The sequence below is a fragment of the Podarcis melisellensis genome (assembly GCF_964234715.1).
Source record: "Podarcis melisellensis genome assembly, chromosome: 4".
Classification (NCBI taxonomy): Eukaryota; Metazoa; Chordata; class Lepidosauria; order Squamata; family Lacertidae; genus Podarcis; species Podarcis melisellensis.
In genome coordinates this window covers 68060242-68080209 of record NC_138531.1, presented here as the reverse complement: position 1 = coordinate 68080209, position 19968 = coordinate 68060242, and the positions used below count along the sequence as shown (strand labels likewise).

Below are 19968 nucleotides of genomic sequence, written 5' to 3'. Positions count from 1 at the left end.
CTGCTTTTAAGTTTTGTCAGCAGTCTTGTTTTTAGGAAAGAAACTGAGCTCGTATATAAAGAAACGTGGAAGTAAATGTGGAGCAACTACCCTATAAGGAAGGGTTACAATATTGGGTGCTCTTCTTTTAGTTTAGAAAGAGGGTATAAGGAAAATGTCTGGGGAATGTTTGCCATAGCATGCTGAAGTCCCAAGCCCAGATCCTGCCATCTCTAGGTAGGGCTAGGACAGACCCCTAGAGTCTGATTTTGTATAGGGCAGTTTCCTATTCTATAATAGAGGGACATAAAATTATGCCTGGAGTGAAGAAGGTGAAAAGAGATGTTTTTTCTTCCTCTCTCATAATATTAGAGCCTGCAATCATCCAATGAATATGAGTAAAAAATACTTGGGACAGAGTCAAGGAAGCACTCCCACAGCGCTGGAGATTGTGGTGGAGGAGATGTGATTCAGTTCACATTTAACAACCATTTACTTCATTTGTGCTTCCTGAAACCATAGATGAACTGAAATGTAATTGTCCTTCAAAATTTGCACTTCTCCAAATTTTGCAGTACATTTCTCCAAACCATGTATACAAATATTCATTTACTAGGCAAAGTGTGCCTAAAACCCAGATATTCTTAAAAATAGTCTTTAAAAAATAACATATGAAATGCATTATATTAGGATAAATTTACAGAACGCTGATGAATTTTCATGAAGCCTTTTTTCCAAAAATAAAATAAAATAAAATAAACCACAAAAAGACGTGGAAGACTGAACTTGATTGGGAAAAAAATTAGAATCCAAAACGGACAGATTAGTCTATAGCTCACAGCACTTAAACTATGGAACACGTTACAAGGTGTAGTGATGGCTTTACAAAGGATTTGGACGATAAGAGTTATCAGTGGCTACAAGCCACAATATCTATGCTCTACCACCACAGTCACTGGGAATCTCAAATGACTCCGATCCTGTTTGGGAGTTTTTGATAGGTATCTGGCTTCCCACTTTAAGAACAGTGTGCTGGATGAGATGGGCCTTTGGTCTGATCCAGCTGGGCTGTTTTTATATTCTTACGGATATGTATAAAATGAGAAGACACAATTAAAATTACTATTTTAAGAAACGCTGGTAAGATTTTTATTACCTTTGATTGAGAATTTTCTTTTTCTTCAGCATGGTTGCTGAAAAATGTCGTTCTATGGCTATCAAGATAAAATTTCAGTGCATGGTATGAGTCATAAACCCTGAAATATCAGGAGAAATGCTGCAGAATAATTTGTTTACTATCATCACATTTAGAAAGTTTTAAACTGGCACAGATTCTTTATTGCCTATGGTTATTTCATGTAGATGCCGCTATTGCTAAAACAAACTGTAAATCTGAATATGAGTCAAGAGTAAAATGTGAGCTATTCAGAATTTAAAATAATTGAAAAATAAGTGATGCACAATATAATCCAAACAATGTACTCTAGAAATAATTCTTACCTTATTTGAATCAAATATATTAAACACTGTCTCAACATAGGTATTTGCCTGATCAGTTGGGTTATCAAGACCAAGGAGCCTCTTGCATTCATACATGCTGAGTTGTCCAGACGGGCATTCTTTCATGAATTTTGCATACCAGTGATGGTTTTCCATAGCAACAATCTCCTCAATTGATTCATTGCCACCCATCTTGTTGTAAGATGCTTGTCCTTCTCTTTGCTCAAGTCTGCTTCTACACAGGAATCTACCCTCACTATCAATGGCTCTCATCCAACTGGGATGCACAAAGAAACTACAAACCCTATAGCTATTGTAAACCTCTTACACATCATTATAGATGTAGGCTGGGTAAAAATAGAAGCCAAGTGGGATTACCTACAGCAATCCATTTTAATATGGGTGGATTTCATCGATAAGTGCACTCCCATCGAGTTACAAAAATAGCAGTAGTCTTCTGTGAGGACCATAAAGAAGGCTGATCGCCAAAAAATTGATGCTTTTGAATTATGGTCTGGAGGAGACTCTTGAGAGTCCCATGGACTGCAAGAAGATCAAACCTATCCATTCTGAGGGAAATCAGCCCTGAGAGCTCACTTGAAGATTCTGAAGCTGAGGCTCCAATACTTCCGCATCATGAGAAGAGAAGACTCCCTGGAAAAAGACCCTGAGGTTGGGAAAGATGGAGGGCACAAGGAGAAGGGGACGATGGAGGACGAGATGGTTGGACAATGTTCTTGAAGCTACCAGCATGAGTTTGACCAAACTGCGGGAAGCAGTGGAATACAGGAGTGCCTGGCATGCTCTGGTCTATGGGGTCACCAAGAGTCGGACACGACCAAATGACTAAACAACAACAACAATTGTCAAAATGGGGCATCATTCAGGCTCAAAGGAAACTGATATTCCATCTACCATTAAATGTCCTATGAAATGTTTTGCATGGGCAGGGAACAAAAAACTGGTTGCCCCAGTGATGGTCTGAAAGTGCCCACTGTAAACAGCGTTCAAAAATTCCCATTGTTCTAGGCGTGTTTTGCAACAGGGAATTTCATTAATACGAGCTGTTTCTGAGCTCAGGGTGCAGTACTGAGCCAAAGATTTCAGATTAAAACTGCCACTGCTGGAAGAAAAGGAGGATTTTTTTTCTGCCTCCCCACTTCCCGCTGTTCTCGGAAGACTAGAGACCCTCATAAGAATATTAGGGGGGTGGGCAGGGGAAGCATGGCTTTGTTTTTTGCAGTCTTCAGATGAGGACTAGACCATGTGAAAAATGGACACAAGATTTTAGCTGCAGTTCATTTTCAGCTTTGTATTCTTCTTATAATAAAGCACACATAGACGCACCATTGCAGCGCCCATAACCTAGGTTTAAGGTGACATTTAGCTCCTGCCTTTCATATCTCAGTTTCTAACACCTACTGTAAAATGTGCTAGCAACCAGAGGTGCTCTTTGCCTCCCAATAACTGTAGCTCGTGTGTTAACACTATCCCTTCTTCTCCTTAAATATGCCTAAGTTTGTATCCCATGTGCTGATTCCACCAATATATATTCTGCCCTGAGAAGGGCAGTCCTGGGACCTTGCTTTTGGCCAGGTGAGTAGCTGACAGCCTGTAACCCAGCTGGCAGTGTTCCCCTGGCCAGGGGCTGGATTTCAATTTGGCGTGATTCAGTGCTTGGGACAATCTGGGCTCTAGGAGAATGTGGGAGCCCATCAAGATTTGAGACATGCTGGGATGAGTTCTATGTTACACAAAGGACCAAACTCTACCAGCACGTTCCCTACAAACATGTGTCAAAAGAACTGAGGAAGAGTCTCAGTGCACTTCACCAACTATCTAATCTAGCATCCTGTTTCCAGAGTGGCCATTTGCAGTGGTGGACTTTGGGCTCTCAAATTTCAGCGGTGTCCTGTGTGATGCTAAAATTTGGTGCCCCCTGCCTCTCATGCTCCGCTCTACAGCATTGTGTTGGATCTTAAAAGTGAATACCTTGTACTGAATTCTGCCCTTTATTTCCTTAACTTGTATTGTGAATGGTTTCTTTGCTACTAAGAGGGTAGTTTATTCTGCCACTTCCACCTCAGTTCAAACATGGCTCTTATTCAGTTCTCTCTATTTAGGCAGTTTCCTATTCCTTAAAAGATATTAAGCATATAACTTCTTGGAAGAGGATTCATTAATTTGTCAAAGAGGTAATAAGAAAGACGCAGCAGGGCTCCCAATCTTTAAGCTTTATGGCATTAATTTTATCTGATTACTTTGATTATATCTGGATCAGTTTTCACAACAAAATTCATCAGCCTCGTGCAGAAGTTACACTTATCAGTTATTGAGCTAATAATTATTTTGCCATCAGAGTGCCTGATCTATGAGCCACCGGATCACAAAATATTTCTAAGCATGGGGGGTGGGGGTGGCTGCTCACGGTTGTCACAACAAAATTAATTGCTCTCATGCAATTCTTGGTTCATGAGATAGTATCTGTATTCTCCCAAGTTGCCTGATCTATGAGCCACTGTACCAGCAAATATATGTTTTATGTATGGGGATGGATGTGTGTTTGATGTGCCATCAGTGTTATGAATGGTGATGCTGTATGAGCCTCATGATTCAGCAACCTTAGAATCTAGATTATGCTGAAGTAGCTGCATACTTCATTTATGCTGAAACGGCTGCCACTGTTGATGGTGCAGTGCTGTACATTTTGGGATGGTCCATCAATGTTGAGGGGGGAAATCCTGCATCACATTTCTTCTCTGTCCTTTTCCTGTGGTCATAATTCAAACACACACTATTTTACCCTAAAGTAACTTCCACTGAGGGACGTGGGTGGCGCTGTGGTCTAAACCACAGAGCCTAGGGCTTGCCGATCAGAAGATTCGCTGGTTCAAATCCCCGCGACAGGGTGAGCTCCCGTTGCTTGGTCCCTGCTCCTGCCAGCCTAGCAGTTCGAAAGCACATAAGGTGCAAGTAGATAAATAGGTACCACTCCGGCGGGAAGGTAAATGGCATTTCTGTGCACTGCTCTGGTTCGCCAGAAGCCGCTTAGTCATGCTGGCCACATGACCTGGAAGCTATCTGCGGACAAACGCTGGCTCCCTCAGCCTATAGAGCGAGATGAACGCTGCAACCCCAGAGTGGTCCACGACTGGACCTAATGGTCAGAGGTACCTTTACCTTTAACTTCCATTGAATACAGTGGGACTTACCTAAGAATATACATAAGAATGCAGCATGAGGGTGCTTATGGGCTTGCACAAGTTTAGCGAGCTTTTTATTCTCTTTGGAACATTCCCTTTATTCAACACTGCAAACTACGTTCAAAATAGGCCCATGTTTCGTGAACCTCCCCATATATCGCCGGGCTCTCTCCAGCCCTTTGCAGTGTTCCCTTTCTGGTGGGGAGCACTGGTAGTGGCATACAAGAGCAATACTCCAGGCAGCTGAATCGGGAAACTTGCCATTAGAATTCCCCACAACGCCCTGGCATGATACTAGCACAGGAGCATTGTGGGATATTAAAATGCTGGGCTCCGGACCTAGCTATTTGGTGCCAATTGGAGCAATGCCTCCCTCCATCCCCAGAAAAGGTATTAGTGGCAGATCCTGCTGGGGTCTTGATGGCTGCCTAATATTACTAGTAATACAGAGCCTTGGGCGCTAATAAATGTCCCTTTACTCTTCAGCAGAAAAGATTTGCTTCATCTTAAGAGGTGTACAAAGAGTTCTCCTGAGCAACAGGAACAGCTTCACCCTGTCCCTTGATAATCACACCAGTCTATCAGAGGGAAGGGAGAGCCCCTTCTCTCCATTTTCCTACTATCTAATTGTTGCAGCAGTTGCCCTTTGGAGGTCAACAGATGAGACCAGAAGGCAAGCAGTTTCGGGGCTAGTTGCATTCCACGATGAGAGAATGACAGCTGCATTCTCTTCTGAGATGTAAGAGATTTGGTTTTACTCCTGTTCAATTATACAATTTTGAATAGGCCACAGCTCCGTTTCCAAGCAGAAGCTTCCAAATTCAATCCCTGGTATGTCAGATTCATTGGATTCTTGAAGGGAGCACTGGGGTGTCTCTTTGCCTAAAGAACAAAAGTACTCTGAAATTCACGAGAATGTAAGAGGCGACTAGATCAGGCCAGGGCCCTATCTAATCAAGCATCCTCTTTCTCACAGTGGCCAACCAGATATCTATGGGACACCCACCAGTAGGATCTAAGCTCAACAACTCTCCTCTCCTTCAGCATACTGCCTTCTATGGTGGAGGGTAGACTATAGTCATCCTTGTTAGTAGCCACTGATAGCCTTTCCCTCCATGTCTTAAAAGAGACTATTGAGCTTCCATATGGAAACTTTCCCTGGTTGTGGAAAACTTCCCTCTGGTGGACCTCTGCCCTTCATCAGAAGGCTTGGCAGATTGACCTGTCTGTGGTAACAGAACACCAAACAGCACCAGGTGGCTGGATTGAGTCAGCTTTTGAGTTTCCCACAACACCTCAGGGCATGGGCATTATTACAGGTTAAAAGTGTGGCTAGATGCAGCCACTGGACGATGCTCATAATGCCAAGTCATATTATTTTTTTAGGAGCCCAGGGCAGGTAACAGCAGTAGGCCCCACACCTGCTCAAGGCTGCCAGGTGTCAACACCATTCCTTTTTATTTTTCATATACTACAATCTTTGACCAGAGAAAAACCTGTAAACACGGATCTAGGTTTTTAGGTCTGCTAGGTCTAGCTGCTTGCTAGAGATGGGCACCATCCCTATAACTATTCTTTGAGTTGAAAATAATACTAGAGAACACGATTTGTACTATTGCGTCCTTGTGTTTCTCTTATCACTTCCTCAACTGTGCACCACTTTCTTCCACCCAAAGTGCATCTAAGAAAGCTCAGGTGACGTGACAGCTGTTAGTGCCTCCTTACCACTACTGTGACTCCAGTCATTTTGCAATGGTTTTTTTATGTTCAAGTACCGACCAACTTAGAGTTCTAGGAACACTGTTATACATGTCATCAAATTAGAACTGTGGCGTGTCCCAAAGAATAGGGGTAGCTAACGCTGTTCAAGGGCCTGAGTCATGTATAAACCCAACCACACAACTATGTTTTTGTAGCTTCCCAAGCCTCTCCCAATTTTAGTGATGGACGCAAAAATAAGAAGTCCTTTGAAGGATATGCAGTTGCTCCTTGCAGTTCATTCAACAAGTGGAGAAGGGACAATGAGCATGGATCAGCTGAGGAGGTGGGTTGTGCCTGTGTGTGTCCTCGCATGTGGGAATGTGCATGAGTGTGGGGTGGACATGCCCACTCTTGGCCACTGGCAAGTGACTCCGAAAGGGTTGGCTCAAGCTCAAGGGGGTCCATGGGCCAAAAAAGGGGCGATTGCCTTGCCTTAAGTGTATGAGATGTAAACGTGGCTTTTAAACACTATGCGTACATGTCACAGGGAACTGGAGCCCATTGCAGCTGCCTGCAGTGTGGACACACTGGATACAATCCAGGCTCACTTTGCATTCTTTCCATCTCCCCTCTCATCATGTTTTGCAAAGGAGTTTCCAGGCCTCCTCCTCCTTTCCCATCAGCATCCCTCTGTGATTGGAGAGCTGTGCTCATGGGAAGACATCTGAGGTAAAGGGGTGGGCCTGGTAGCAGGGAACACACAAAGCAGCAGTAGCACATCCCAGAAGGCTTTGGAGGGACACAAAGCAGGGACTGGATCATGCCAATGGTGTATATGAGATATTCATGTGATGTACCTCTGTCACAATGGAATACATGCTGGGGGCACACATAAAGATTTCAGTGTCCGAAGCATTGCTAGTCTGTTTTTACTGGAAAAGCATGTATGATTTTCATGAAACCTTTAATGTTTATTGATCAATCCACTAAAAGTTATACTATTTTTATCCCATCCTCCTTCCAGGGAGTGTGGAGTGGTTTCCTCTTTTTATCCTGACAACACCATGAACTAAGTTCGATGGAAAAGGAATGATGAGTACTCTGGTGAGCTTCCCAGCTGAGTGGATATTTGAACCTGTGTCTCACAAGTCTTAGCCCAACACTCCATCCACCACACTGACTACTTTCAAATACAGGCTAGATAGCTTTGGGTTCAAATCCACATTAGGCCAAGAATAAATAGGTATCGTCAAGGCAAATCCATACCCTTTTGCCTCAATTTATCACCGTTAAAATAGAACGATAGCACCGTTGGCTGAAAAACTAAGACAAAATTGGAAAACTACTGTGTATTCTAAATGTATTCTAAGTCTAAGTGAACCAGAGCCACTAATAACAACTGATTTTCATTTGCTATCTAATAAATGTATCATTCAACACCATGGTGCAAAATTCCAGAAGAAAAACCCAACACCACTTTTATATTCCACGACAAGCCACATCCATTCTCTATCACATGGGAATGTTTCCTAGGAATGACTGAACAGAGTTTAAATGATTTGATTAGAAAGGACTTGATGTCTAGCATATTCCCCAGGGAGCCACAGAAATGCAATTGTCAAGAAGCTGGATTTTCAAAAGAACATGGGCTATAAATTGGCATTTCTTTCATTTTTAAGCATTGCATTCAATGAAACGGTATGATTCCGAGATACATTTCGAAGCGTATTCAAAGTTGTTTAAAGGTGGTTTTTATCGCCAAAGTACCAGCAACGAGAACAATGCAAATGTAGAAGATAATTATACCTTACCTTATTCATATCAAAAGTATGAAAGACTTGCTCAACATACTTATTGGCTTCTGGAGTGAGTCCTTGTAGACCCAACACTGATTTAAATTCATGTAGACAGAGCTGTCCAGAGGGGCATTCCCTCATAAACTTTGTGTACCAGTGGTGAATTTCGAGAGCATCGATGTCATCTGCAGACCCATTGGCACCCATAATGTCCAACATTCCAAGTATGCTCGTTTGATTTTTTTAGTATATTTTCATCCAAGTGATTTCACTGCCCAGTGGCAATTGCTTTGCTTATAGCTACCATTCAAACACCAACATGTCATATAAGGAACGAGCTACCGTAAACCTCTTTACAGCTTACTGCAGAAATAGGCTGTGTATATATAACTTCCTAGACAGATTACCTTCAGTACCCAGTTTAAATACAGAAAGGTTTTCTCAGTGGGTGGCAGTCTCTCCTCAACCAGAATAAAGTAGTACGATATCTCTGTGTATTTATTTGTACAGTGCATCGTACAATGATCCCAGCTGTCTTCAGTGTGTGTATAGATGTTGCTGAGTTGTTGTGTTTTAAATATCCTGCATGGATAGGGGTAGGACCTTTGATGCACCTTCCAAAGCTCTGTTTCTACCAGGCTTTGATATAAGTGGCAATTGGGGGGAAAGTTTTCTTAGTAGGGTATTCTTACCTTACAGCAGGCTTTCTCAACCTGTGGGTCCCCAGATGTTATTGAACTACAACTCCCATCATCCCTAGCTAGCAAGGCCAGAGCTCAGGAATGATGGGAGTTGTAGTCCAACAACACCTGGGGACCCACAGGTTGAGAACCGCTGCCTTAGAGGGTCTCTTCTAGGACTTTGCTATCGCTTTGGTGGCACAATTACTTTTCTGTTCTCCTAATCTTTAATCTGAATTTTACCATGGTCTTTTTTTAAAAAATAATAATAATTGTAAGTCTTATTACTTTTTATGTTTAATTACACCGCTTTCATTGTTATTATATTATCTTGTTGGAAACCAACCAACCAAACTCTGTGAACTATTTGGCTGAAGGGCAGTATATAAATGTACAAAATTAACTAAACTGACCTCTTTTGGATACCTCCAGGCTGGCATTAATTTGCAGGAGTGATTCAAATGCAGACTGGAGTGCTAAGTTTGTGCATTTGAAGTGGGTTAAAGAGCTGTGTTGTCCCACTTCCCAGGAATTTTTTGCATGTTTGGAAGGTAACTGGGAAATGCATTGAAAAGAGTGTGATGAACAAATGATTAACGGGAAGAGCTGTAAATACCCTATGCATATGGGATGAAAAAAAGAATGAATGCTCATGGTCACATCACTGCCTGGTGAACAAATCGGAACAAATGCTCAACAAAGACTGGACATAATCCAACCATGCTGTAATCTTTGTACAAGCAAATTAGGATGAATGTTGAATCAACAGGTTATTGGGAGGAGCCCTTTCTTAAAACAACTATGAGACCTTGCTGTTGAACTGCATGAACTTGACAGTATCAAACTTCCACGTTTAGGACATGCTATTATGCCAATGGACAGCTGTTTATTCTGGCTTTCCCCAGTTCAGACTTTATTCCCATTATTGTATTTTCTTTTCCCCTCCTCTCTGATGTGTAAAAAACAACAACTGTTTTTCAGCCTCTTAAAAGACTAACCTACTTAAAGTGGCATAAGATTTCATGAACAAATGGAATAGAGTCCGTGACAGTATATGGCACCTATAACAAGGCTACTCATCTGAAAGTTGCTCCTTATATGTTTTGACTTTACCGTTTAAATCACGAGTGGGGAACCTTTAGCCTGTCCAGATGTTATTGGACAACTCCCATCAGCTACAGCCAGCATGGCCAAGCTGATGGGAGATGTCTCAGCAACCTCTGGAGGGCCAAGGTTTCCCCACCTCTGGTTTAGATTGTTATCATGAGGACAAAGCAAAGCAGCATAACAGTGCATCAAAAGATCAAGAGTTTACCTCGGGTTACATTCTCCTTGTCATCACATTACTGTGAAGTTAAGTACATAATGTACTTTAAAAGTCATACTTCCCCGCTAAAGATGCATATAAAAAAAGACTCCTGCATGAGTTTGACCAAACTGTGGGAGGCAGTGGAAGACAGGAGTGCCTGGCGTGCTCTGGTCATGAAGAGTCAGACACGACTAAACGACCAAACAACAACACAGGAAAGTTCCCTGCCTCTAAGATCCCAGTGGCTTCAGGTGTCCTCACTATTTGAAGATGGGAGATGACCCACACATTTTCAACAGTGGCACTAAGGGTTCAGAATTTCTCTTAGAATTCTAAGTTTATTTTCTCTTTCTCTCTCCCTCTCCCCCCCTTACTTTGTTGATTTTCCAATGCCAAGCACAGGTGGTGCTGTTTCAGCAGCTGTTTGGAGTTCTCTGGGTGTGAATGGCATTGCTCTCCAACTGTTGTATCAGGTTATTCCTTTTGCTATTTTGCTACTGGACTGTTCTGCTGTTTATATGACTGGTGGGGTGGGGGCAGGCATTCAATCATAAATGGTCCACTGTCAACTGTCCTCAAATGCCTTTGGCAGAAAAGGCCAGATCAGCATACTTAAATAATGGATAGATTAAAAAGTGATAAAATACAAAACTTGAAACAACGTTTCTCATTCTCTAAGATAATTGAGGCAGGCACACATAGAATTTGGAAGCCCCAAATGGTTTACTTTAAGTCTCTATGGTATACATGAATGTCAGTTGCTTTTTTTTCTGGTGACACCATCAACCTGTGATAGAAAATGGATATAATTCTTCCTTATATTTCCCTAAGTGGGGTTAAGTTTTAAAATGGAGATACAGGCAAAATTGTCTCCTCAGAATTAGGCATCAAGGCATCCCTCTTATAGTTCCCCACAATAAGTATAAGAATGAGTTTAAAAAAGGGAAGGTGCCTTTCTGAGAGTGTGACCTCAGGATCCTTTGGTAAACTTCATGCCTGCGGTTTAAATGGACTGTAAGCCTATAAAAGAGATTAAAAACAGATGAATAATCTCAAATACTATGGCAGAGAGCAGGTGAAATATACAGCAGGAGCAATTCTGGTTTGATGTCATTGAGAATAAGATCCGAGTTGCAAGATGACGGTATGTTATCACTAGACACTGGCATTTTGATGATTTTCAATTTATACTCAATGTGTGTCTTTTCTTAGTGTGTGTTTTTGTGTAGGTACGTACACACAGAGACACAAACACCACTAGAGATGCCAATGGCACATCTAGTCCAGAGTCTTGTTCACATGATGGCCAACCAGGTGCCTCTGGGATGCCAAAATACAGAAGCTCAGCACATCAGCCCTCTTCCTGTTTGTGATTCTCAGCCACTGGCATTCAGAGGCATAGTGCATCTAAGAAAGCACCAGTATGTTCGTCATTAGCATTCTGAATGCATCAGAATGTGCCCAGCATGGCAGGGAAGCATTTGCTGCAACTCCTGTTCTTGGTGCATCTGTACTGATTCATGCACACCTACCCTGCAACTTCAAAATTATGGTACATAACTTCAATGCTTGGCATAAGAGCATAGTGAATCGGGGGCAGCATCCCAAAGGACCTCATCCTAAGAATCATTTTGCTTGCAATAAAAATATATATATTAGGTTAACATCCAAATCTGCATCTGTTATTGCAAGAGGAAAGCACTCAAACTAATCCCCATGGATTAAATGTTTCAAGTTGTATAAATACACATCAATTTACTTCAATCTGTAACACTTGGCAAGTTGAGCAAACTGCAAATTATCTTCCTTTATTATGCAAGGTGATTTGTATCATGAATACGTTGAAATGAAAAGCTTTAATCTCTGTTGTGGGGGTGGGGAACAAACCCAAAAAATGCCCACTATTTACATTGATAGAAGTTAACATATTACGTTTAGTGAGGTTATTATTTCCAAACAAACAGAAATCACTTTTAAAGCAACAACAAATGTTTCAGGGTGTGTCCCCCACCCCACTACATAATATTCACAAAGACCCATTTGGCTGAACTGTGTCCACACATTTGTGTGGCGTGTTCCACTGAAATGAAGAGAAACTACACAGCAGCAGTGCAAGTAGGGCTGGATGCGACACCACCAAAATATGGTAGGCAAAGAACAAAACATACTTAGGATGACACCATCCATATAATTTCCTCTACAAGCTCTGCTGTAATATTTTAGGTTTCAAGGAAGACTGTGTCCTGCGTGGCTTGTTTGCTATCTATTTATATTTTTGGGCATACATTATCAAGTGCTAAGACCCTTCCCAATTTCTTCATGGAACAAAGAAAGTTCAGCTTAATTTTGTGGTGTTAACTGTTCACAGGGACCAATGCTCTCACGTCTGTCTTCCTTCAGAAGCTTTTCTAGGATGCTGTCAAAGTCTTCCTGGTTATCTATTTGAAGATGCTGAAACAGAATGCAGCAAAGAGAGACATTATTATAACATTAATAGGCTCCACGGAAAGCTAACCAGAATAAGCAGTCAGTCAGCTCCTTAGGCCCAAACTACACAACACAGGCAACTGCAAGTAATGGAAAAGACAAATTGGAAGGTGCATGGGAGATAAGCTATTGGGGGGGGGGGGAGAGAGATTATTTGGAGGGAGTAAATGGTAGTTGGGGAAAGGGTCATCCCTCCAGTGATAAGTAATCTTTGTTTCTTCCCTGGCAGGGCTGTTGGGCTACAGTCAATGACCATTTCACGTGCCCCCATGAACTTGTGTTTTAGTGTAACTTGCGGTTTGGGTCTCAGCATCCCAGCTTTATAAAAATTTTGTAAATATAACCACATAATCTCATTTCCAACAAGACTGTCTTCTCATGAAGATAAAATTATTATAAACATGACAAATGGACAAAGGGTGAAATCAGTTAAGTAGTTAGTATTGAAGAGAATTTCTAACACTAATGATTAGAGATGGATTGGAAGAAAATTATGGAGTATTATTAGCCTTAATTTGATTTTTATAACCCGCCCTTCGCCATAAGGTCCCCGGGTGGGTGACAACCAGGGCTTTTATTCAGCTGGAACACAACTGAACTCAGTTCTGGCACCTCTCAGGTGGGAACCCTTTCCATTATAATAGGACAAAGGAGGCGTTCATGGTGAGTTCCAGCAACACTTTTGCTAGAAAAACCACTGGTGAGAACAATTTAAAATACAAAATTGGAAACTGTTTAAAACAAATTATAACCACAATAACAGGGTTGGTCTCTCTCCCTCCCTCCCTCAACTGTCAAAGGCTAAAGCTATGGATTCTGGGGATGTGAATTCTCTGTGTATCCCGATTAACAGGGATAAGTGGGATTTCTGCGTTGGACTGCTCAGTTAACAAGTCATCTCAAGATGGATCATGGACTCCCCGAGCTACGAAATTGCCTACTGGAATCACCTGTCCAAAAAATTCACAGCTGTCCCCCCCCGAAATAAAACTAAGTTGTTGGGGAAACACCTCAAGAGGGTAGGAAGAGGTGAGGTGGGGACAGAATGGAGGGGGCGTGACTTCTGCCTAGCTGAGTTGCTGCAACACTCTGAGATAGGGAGAGGGAGCGGGGGCAGCAGCAAGGTGCAAATGGAGCTAAACTGGTGCTCCTGACGGTGCGTCAGGTATGTGGTACAGCCCAGCCAAGCCATGTGCTGCTGGGACGGGGGAAGATATCTTTCATCTTGACAAGCTTCTAGCTTCTAACTGTGGTGAATCGTTTTTCCTAGGGTACTGCAATCACAGTGGCTCAGAGGATGAATTAAAAACCACATTTGTTTTTCACATGGGTCTGTCCACCAATTGGCAACATTAATCCACTCCGGAAGGTCTGCTATGCTTGCAAATTTCTGTGAGAAGGAAGGGGGGGGGGAGTAGCCATTTTTAGATTCCCTGTTATAGTGAATGAAAGGGGAAGGGAGCTTTATTTCTAACGGATCTAATTTGGTCCCCAACAATGCGTTGAACTGGCAAGGTACCAAAGCATGGCTGCTTTTCAGAGATACAGATATAGATTCAAGTTGAATCTCGTGACTGGCACACACCGCTTAATGGATGAAATGGTGGCTCTGACAGTAAATCTTCTACCACCACAAGTGACCTACAGCATTTCTCTGTCCATATTGCGGCCATGTTAGAAATAGTAGAATGCATCGTATTTTCTCAGATGTAGCAAAACCAGTTAATCAAACCAAGCACTGGAATAAACTGTCAGCACTTACTGGATGGATGCGCAGTAGTAATTGTGCTACTTTCTCCTGCAGATGCTTAATTCGTTCTTCTGCCGCTTTTATTTGCGTCCCACACAGACTAATCTTTTTTTCAGCAGCATGTTTGGCTAGAAGCCCATGCTGCTTTATAGACAGGAGTTTTTCAAAAAGTTGTTCATCATATTGCGAAAAATACTGTAACAAATATTGATACCCTTGAAATTTTAGTGTGGACTTTAAAAGCAATTTCCCCTCTTACACTCTAATATACAATTTGTTCGTCCAACTAATCAAAAAGAAGCCCCAAGATATATCCATGTGGTAAATGTATCATCCACCCCGGTCTCAGAATGCTGCCCAGGGCAGTGAGAGAGTCATTCATTTGTCAATAGCTCTGCCATCCCCTCGGGATGAGAGCTCTGCTCTTGAAATTATAAGCAAATGGAGATACAGGGGGAGTTGCTTAGTGGTGGCTGAGTGGCACTTTATACAAGCATAAAGGTAAAGGTAAAGGGACCCCTGACCATTAGGTCCAGTCGTGACTGACTCTGGGATTGCAGCACTCATCTTGCTTTATTGGCCGAGGGAGCCGGCATACAGCTTCCAGGTCATGTGGCCAGCATGACTAAGCCGCTTCTGGCAAACCAGAGCAGCACACGGAAACGCTATTTACCTTCCCGCCGGAGTGGTACCTATTTATCTACTTGCACTTTGACGTGCTTTCGAACTAGGTTGGCAGGAGCTGGGACCGAGCAACGGGAGCTCACCCTGTCGCAGGGATTCGAACCGCCGACCTTCTGATTGGCAAGTCCTAGGCTCTGTGGTTTAACCCACAGTGCTACCCGCGTCCCTCTTATACAAGCATAGAGGTACATTATTTATGGTCTTTAAAGAAAGTACATGGCCAAAGATGGAGGATGGTGCTGAATAGGCTTGGTGGGAAGAGGAAAGGGGGCAATTCCAAAAGGATTGCAAGAGACCTTTTTTCTGTTTACACCACAAGGTAATTATTTTGTGTAGATGGTTACCAGTACGGTAGTTGTACTGTGGAGTGGTAGCTTCAGTTGCATCGTCTCCATGCATCTATTCCAGGGAACAGACAGATAGGTGCACCCCTCAGCCACCCAGATCCAAATTGGTGGTGAAACTGGAATTAACCGCAGGATAGGAGACCATACCATATCAACATTGCCTAACTAACACACCTGTTAAGGGCATAACCCTCAACAGCTATTACTTCCTGGCAATTTAGAACTTGAGTGAACAAGGAAAAAAACCCTTAACACAAATTAAACTGCAAGGGGTTTTGTTTGTTTGTTAATTGTATGCAACAAAGACTGTTCTTTTTAGACATTCATTGAAGATGCCAGCCTCCCATGCGTTGCATTTCTCTTCATAAATCTCACATGCCTATGACTGATCCAATAGAAAATCATTTCAGAGAATATGAATTGGTCGTATTAAATAGCTTTTACCTGAATTATGTCCACAGCCACAGCCTTATTCCGCTCAGAATCCCTGTTCAGCTATTGGCATAAAGGAAACAAAATGCCTAGACTTAGAAAATGGCAAGAAGGGTGAAAATCTTGTACGGTAAGATGCAAAGCAGTAGCGTGGAACCTGTGCCCCACAGCAGAATTTCATCCAGCTTGAGACATCCAGTGCTTTTTCCTACACTGCCCCATCAGGAAATGATTAACTGGGGCAGGAGCACTGGATGCTCTGCATGGAAAGTGGGTGGGTTTGGGAGCCCAACAGTGTTGGCTTGCCCCCACTTGGTTCCTTCCTTGGCTTCCTCATCTTCTTATCAACATCATATCCTGTCTTCCAAGTTGGAATTAAGAAACAGAAGTTCCAAATGCTGAAGAAAATGCAAAATTGGAGCAAGTGTCCTGAAGCTGAACAAATGAGACAGCAACATTATAGTCCCTAAACAACATACTCGGAACAATTTGCGCCGCATACCTGAAATCTGAGTGGTTAAGCGTCCTTGTTCTCTTTAGACTAAATACAAATAGTTCCAGCACATTCCCACAATTTTTATATAATTCAAATGTCCACTCACCTTGAACATAGATAAAATGTCTTCAGGAGTCATAGAAGAAAGATGTTCTCTTGTAAGATTGCATTTGGGTAAAAAGTATAGCAGGATCTCTCTGGAAAAGACAACAATTGCAACATAACAGATCCTTCCATCATAGGTTAAAAAGGCTGAATCCAATGTGTGGGGGATTTTTAACATTCCTCCCATACTGTTTTCTCACCAAGCATAGCAAAAGCTGCCATTTGCTCCTGAAATGAGGGTTTTGGATAGAAAAGGATGCATGGAAAAGGAGCTAAACTGTAATTGTTCCATGATCTTGACTACCCCCTCCCCCAACATAGGTGTGCTTTGTTAAAAAAGAGGACCTAACCACATTTTTGAGAGTATTTCATATAATGTATAATTTGGCCTTGAGTGCAAATGCACACTTTCAAAAATTGGGTTCAGTGTTTATCTAGCCAGAATGCTAGATTATTATCAACTGAGTATTTATTTTTTTTAAAAAAAGTAAGGATCTTGATGGAATTAATTACTTGTCTGCAAAAAATAATAATGCTGAAAGCCTTAACAGAGTTATTAAATATATTTTTAAGAATCCATACAAGCAGCTATTCTTGTTGACCATATAATCTATGCCTTAAACTGGTCCCTGGAGGACCATTTCAATGTCAATTCCACACAGTAGTGTATATTCATTAAGTATTTCACAGTCCAATAGGCCCATCACTCAGTTGCCTTCTTGATTCATATTTAGCATGAAATTAGGCCTCAAAAGGTCCTTGTTAGGATACAAGGACATCACATTTGGCTGCAAGACTGTACCTTTAGGAATACTTACTTGATGCGAGCTGTCAATGTTTCTACCATTTTGTTTTCAGAAATGCTCTGGGGATCCCCACATGTGTGCAAAACTGCATCATTAGACTCCTGCTCAGCAACAAGAGCTTGCTCTTTGCTGTCGTCTTCTGAAGTCTCCATGGAGTCACTGAACAGACATACCACAAAGATCAATTCAAGGACCATACCCCTCCTCCCAAACAGGGAAAGAACCATAGCTGTGGGGTAGAACACAGGCTTTGCATACTAAATTCCTGGCATGCCATCTCAGTTAAATAGGATCAGATAGTTTTGGTTGAGAACGTGGAGAGATGCTGCCATTTGGAGTAGACAACACTGAGCTAAATGGATGAATCTAGCCAACAGGAATGTTGTCTGCCTTATTTCAAGACTGGCTGGGGCAACCCAGTCAGATGGACCAGGTCTAAATACAGTGGTACCTCGGGTTAAATACTTAATTCGTCCCGGAGGTCCGTACTTAACCTGAAACTGTTCTTAACCACTTTAGCTAATGGGACCTCCTGCTGCCACTGCGCCGTCACTGCACAATTTCTGTTCTCATCCTGAAGCAAAGTTCTTAACCTGAGGTACTCTTTCTGGGTTAGTGGAGTCTGTAACCTGAAGCGTATATAACCTGAAGCATATGTAACCCGAGGTACCACTGTAATAAAATTATTATTATTAGTCAAACTATTGGTCTATCTACCATTGGCAGTATCTCTCCCAGATTTCTGGCAGGAGTTTTCCCCAACCCTACCCAAAGACAATAGGATTGAAACTTAAGCTATCTGGGCTTAAGCTATCTTGGCTCTTTTCATGTCTACTCATATTTACATTATTTCTATTCCCTATTGTGATGTATAGGGACGCGGGTGGCATTGTGGGTTAAACCACAGAGCCTAGGACTTGCCGATCAGAAGGTTGGTGGTTTGAATCCCTGCGACTGGGTGAGCTCCCATTGCCCGGTCCCTGCTCCTGCCAACCTAGCAGTTCAAAAGTCCGCCAAAGTGCAAGTAGATAAATAGGTACCATTCCGGCGGGAAGGTAAACGTTGTTTCTGTGCACTGCTCTGGTTCGCCAGAAGCGGCTTAGTCATGCTGGCCACATGACTCCCTCAGCCAATAAAGCGAGATGAGCACCACAACCCCAGAGTTGGCCACGACTGGACCTAATGGTCAGGGGTCCCTTTCCCTTTCCCTTTATTGTGATGTATACACTGTAAATAAATTAGAACTCAAAACTTTATCCAGTGAGGATCCTGGTACACTCACCTTTCCAAGTCCGCTGGTGGCAAATGTTTTTTCTTAAAATCAAAACAACTATTTGGGTTGAATGCACTGCCTCCCTTTTCATCACACTCTTCCTGTTTTTCTTCTAAGTGAATTCAAAATATCAGAAGAAATAGCACGCAAGTTAGCTTTAACTGAGCGAGCAAGTCTGGATGCGGGAGCCCCATGCAAGCTGCAGTGAGGTTCCTGAAATGTGCTTGGCTAAATGTTAATGGGGCTGGAGTTCATTCAAGTATGAGTTGGTTCATGAGCTGGGTTTCCAGTAATTTCAAATCCGGATAGAAATGAACATGTAGGTCAAGTCTGACAAACATGATTGGATTTTTCTAGAAGTCATGTAATACAATTTTGCAGTCCTTGCAAGCACATTCTGAACAACTGACTGCCAACAATATGGGCACATTGGCGTAACACTGGTATAGTGCAGAAATCTCTAGGTGACTGTGCAGACACAAAACCAGTGACATTTTCAGCCTGCGTCAAAGATCTTTTCACAGTGCCTGGCACCACAAACCTTGGTCACATACCAATGGCAGCAACCATGACGCTATTCCCTTACCATCCTCAAGCACAGCACTGTCTTTAATTCACCTTTAAAGCATTATGTAAGTGGAGATACTAGCTATGATGTATTTTAGAAACATGAAAATAGATATCCCACTGACAAAAATATGACTGATTTTACCTTTGTACAGGAAAATAACGTCTTCATCTTCTGGCGTAACTTCGGTGTCACTGTCAGATATTATAATCTGCAATGTAACATTTTGATTAGGAAGAGGTCTTTTCTCAAAATATTTAGAAATACATGGATCTTTGGCATTGGGAACCCCATTGGAATTTTAATTTCAACTTGGTAGCTAACCTTGTAGTAATCTCTGTCTCCTTTTTAACCAGTACTTTACTGATTCTGCTGTAGAACTTCATTTGCATCTGACTATAAGAACATAAGAAGAGGCTGCTAGATCAGCCCAACACAATAATTACAAGAAAAGAGATTATTCTGCACATTTCCACCTGCTTAAAATAATTCTTGTTGTGGTGTTCAGTACATTGTTCCTAGCTAACTTCCATCTGTCTGCACCCTACCCAGTAACTTTCAGGATCTTTTCCTGGGATGCAATATCAGTTGCTAAAGCAACTGCAGTTTGACCAGGAGCAAAGCTTACTCCACAAGACTGTGTATGGAGCTCCTGAGCTGCCCAAATGACAAGATTCCCCCTCTCAGCCTCGCTGATGTGGTCCAAAGGAAAGCAGAGCTTGGCTGCAGGAGTTGTTGAAAGGAGACGTACAAAGCACCATCCAACCATCCTGGGGACTCCAGACCTGACTAGGGTGTACCCCTTAGCTTTTTCTTCTCCCAAAGACATCCTGCAAGGCAGCAGAGGTTTAG

General features: G+C 42.3%; 2 protein-coding genes and 1 long non-coding RNA gene across 8 annotated transcripts in view; 1 reads left to right on the top strand and 2 right to left on the bottom strand.

Moving 5' to 3' along the window:
- The window catches only part of GUCA1C (guanylate cyclase activator 1C), a gene marked incomplete at its 5' end in the record, with an annotated part of 47646 nt that extends 39190 nt beyond the window's left edge, over nucleotides 1-8456 (bottom strand). For 2 of the 3 annotated variants that reach the window (XM_081908576.1, XM_081908578.1), the window contains one exon: nucleotides 8195-8456. In XM_081908576.1, coding sequence (XP_081764702.1) covers nucleotides 8195-8398 — 204 coding nt within the window. Of the gene's footprint in view, nucleotides 1-1479; nucleotides 1672-8194 lie in introns of those variants that run through there. The other variant, XM_081908577.1, reaches the window with a different exon arrangement.
- Nucleotides 1-19968, top strand: part of LOC309368475 — an 88338-nt gene that overhangs the window by 19166 nt on the left and 49204 nt on the right. The window lies entirely within an intron of this gene.
- MORC1 (MORC family CW-type zinc finger 1) overlaps nucleotides 11951-19968 on the bottom strand; it is a 49920-nt gene continuing 41902 nt past the window's right edge. For 3 of the 4 annotated variants that reach the window (XM_081908403.1, XM_081908402.1, XM_081908405.1), the window contains 7 exons: nucleotides 19261-19327; nucleotides 18558-18660; nucleotides 17288-17434; nucleotides 16471-16561; nucleotides 15881-15931; nucleotides 14418-14600; nucleotides 11951-12619 (listed from right to left, as the gene is read on the bottom strand). In XM_081908403.1, coding sequence (XP_081764529.1) covers nucleotides 12509-12619; nucleotides 14418-14600; nucleotides 15881-15931; nucleotides 16471-16561; nucleotides 17288-17434; nucleotides 18558-18660; nucleotides 19261-19327 — 753 coding nt within the window. In that variant the 3' untranslated portion in view covers nucleotides 11951-12508. The remainder of the gene's footprint in view (nucleotides 12620-14417; nucleotides 14601-15880; nucleotides 15932-16470; nucleotides 16562-17287; nucleotides 17435-18557; nucleotides 18661-19260; nucleotides 19328-19968) is intronic. The other variant, XM_081908404.1, reaches the window with a different exon arrangement.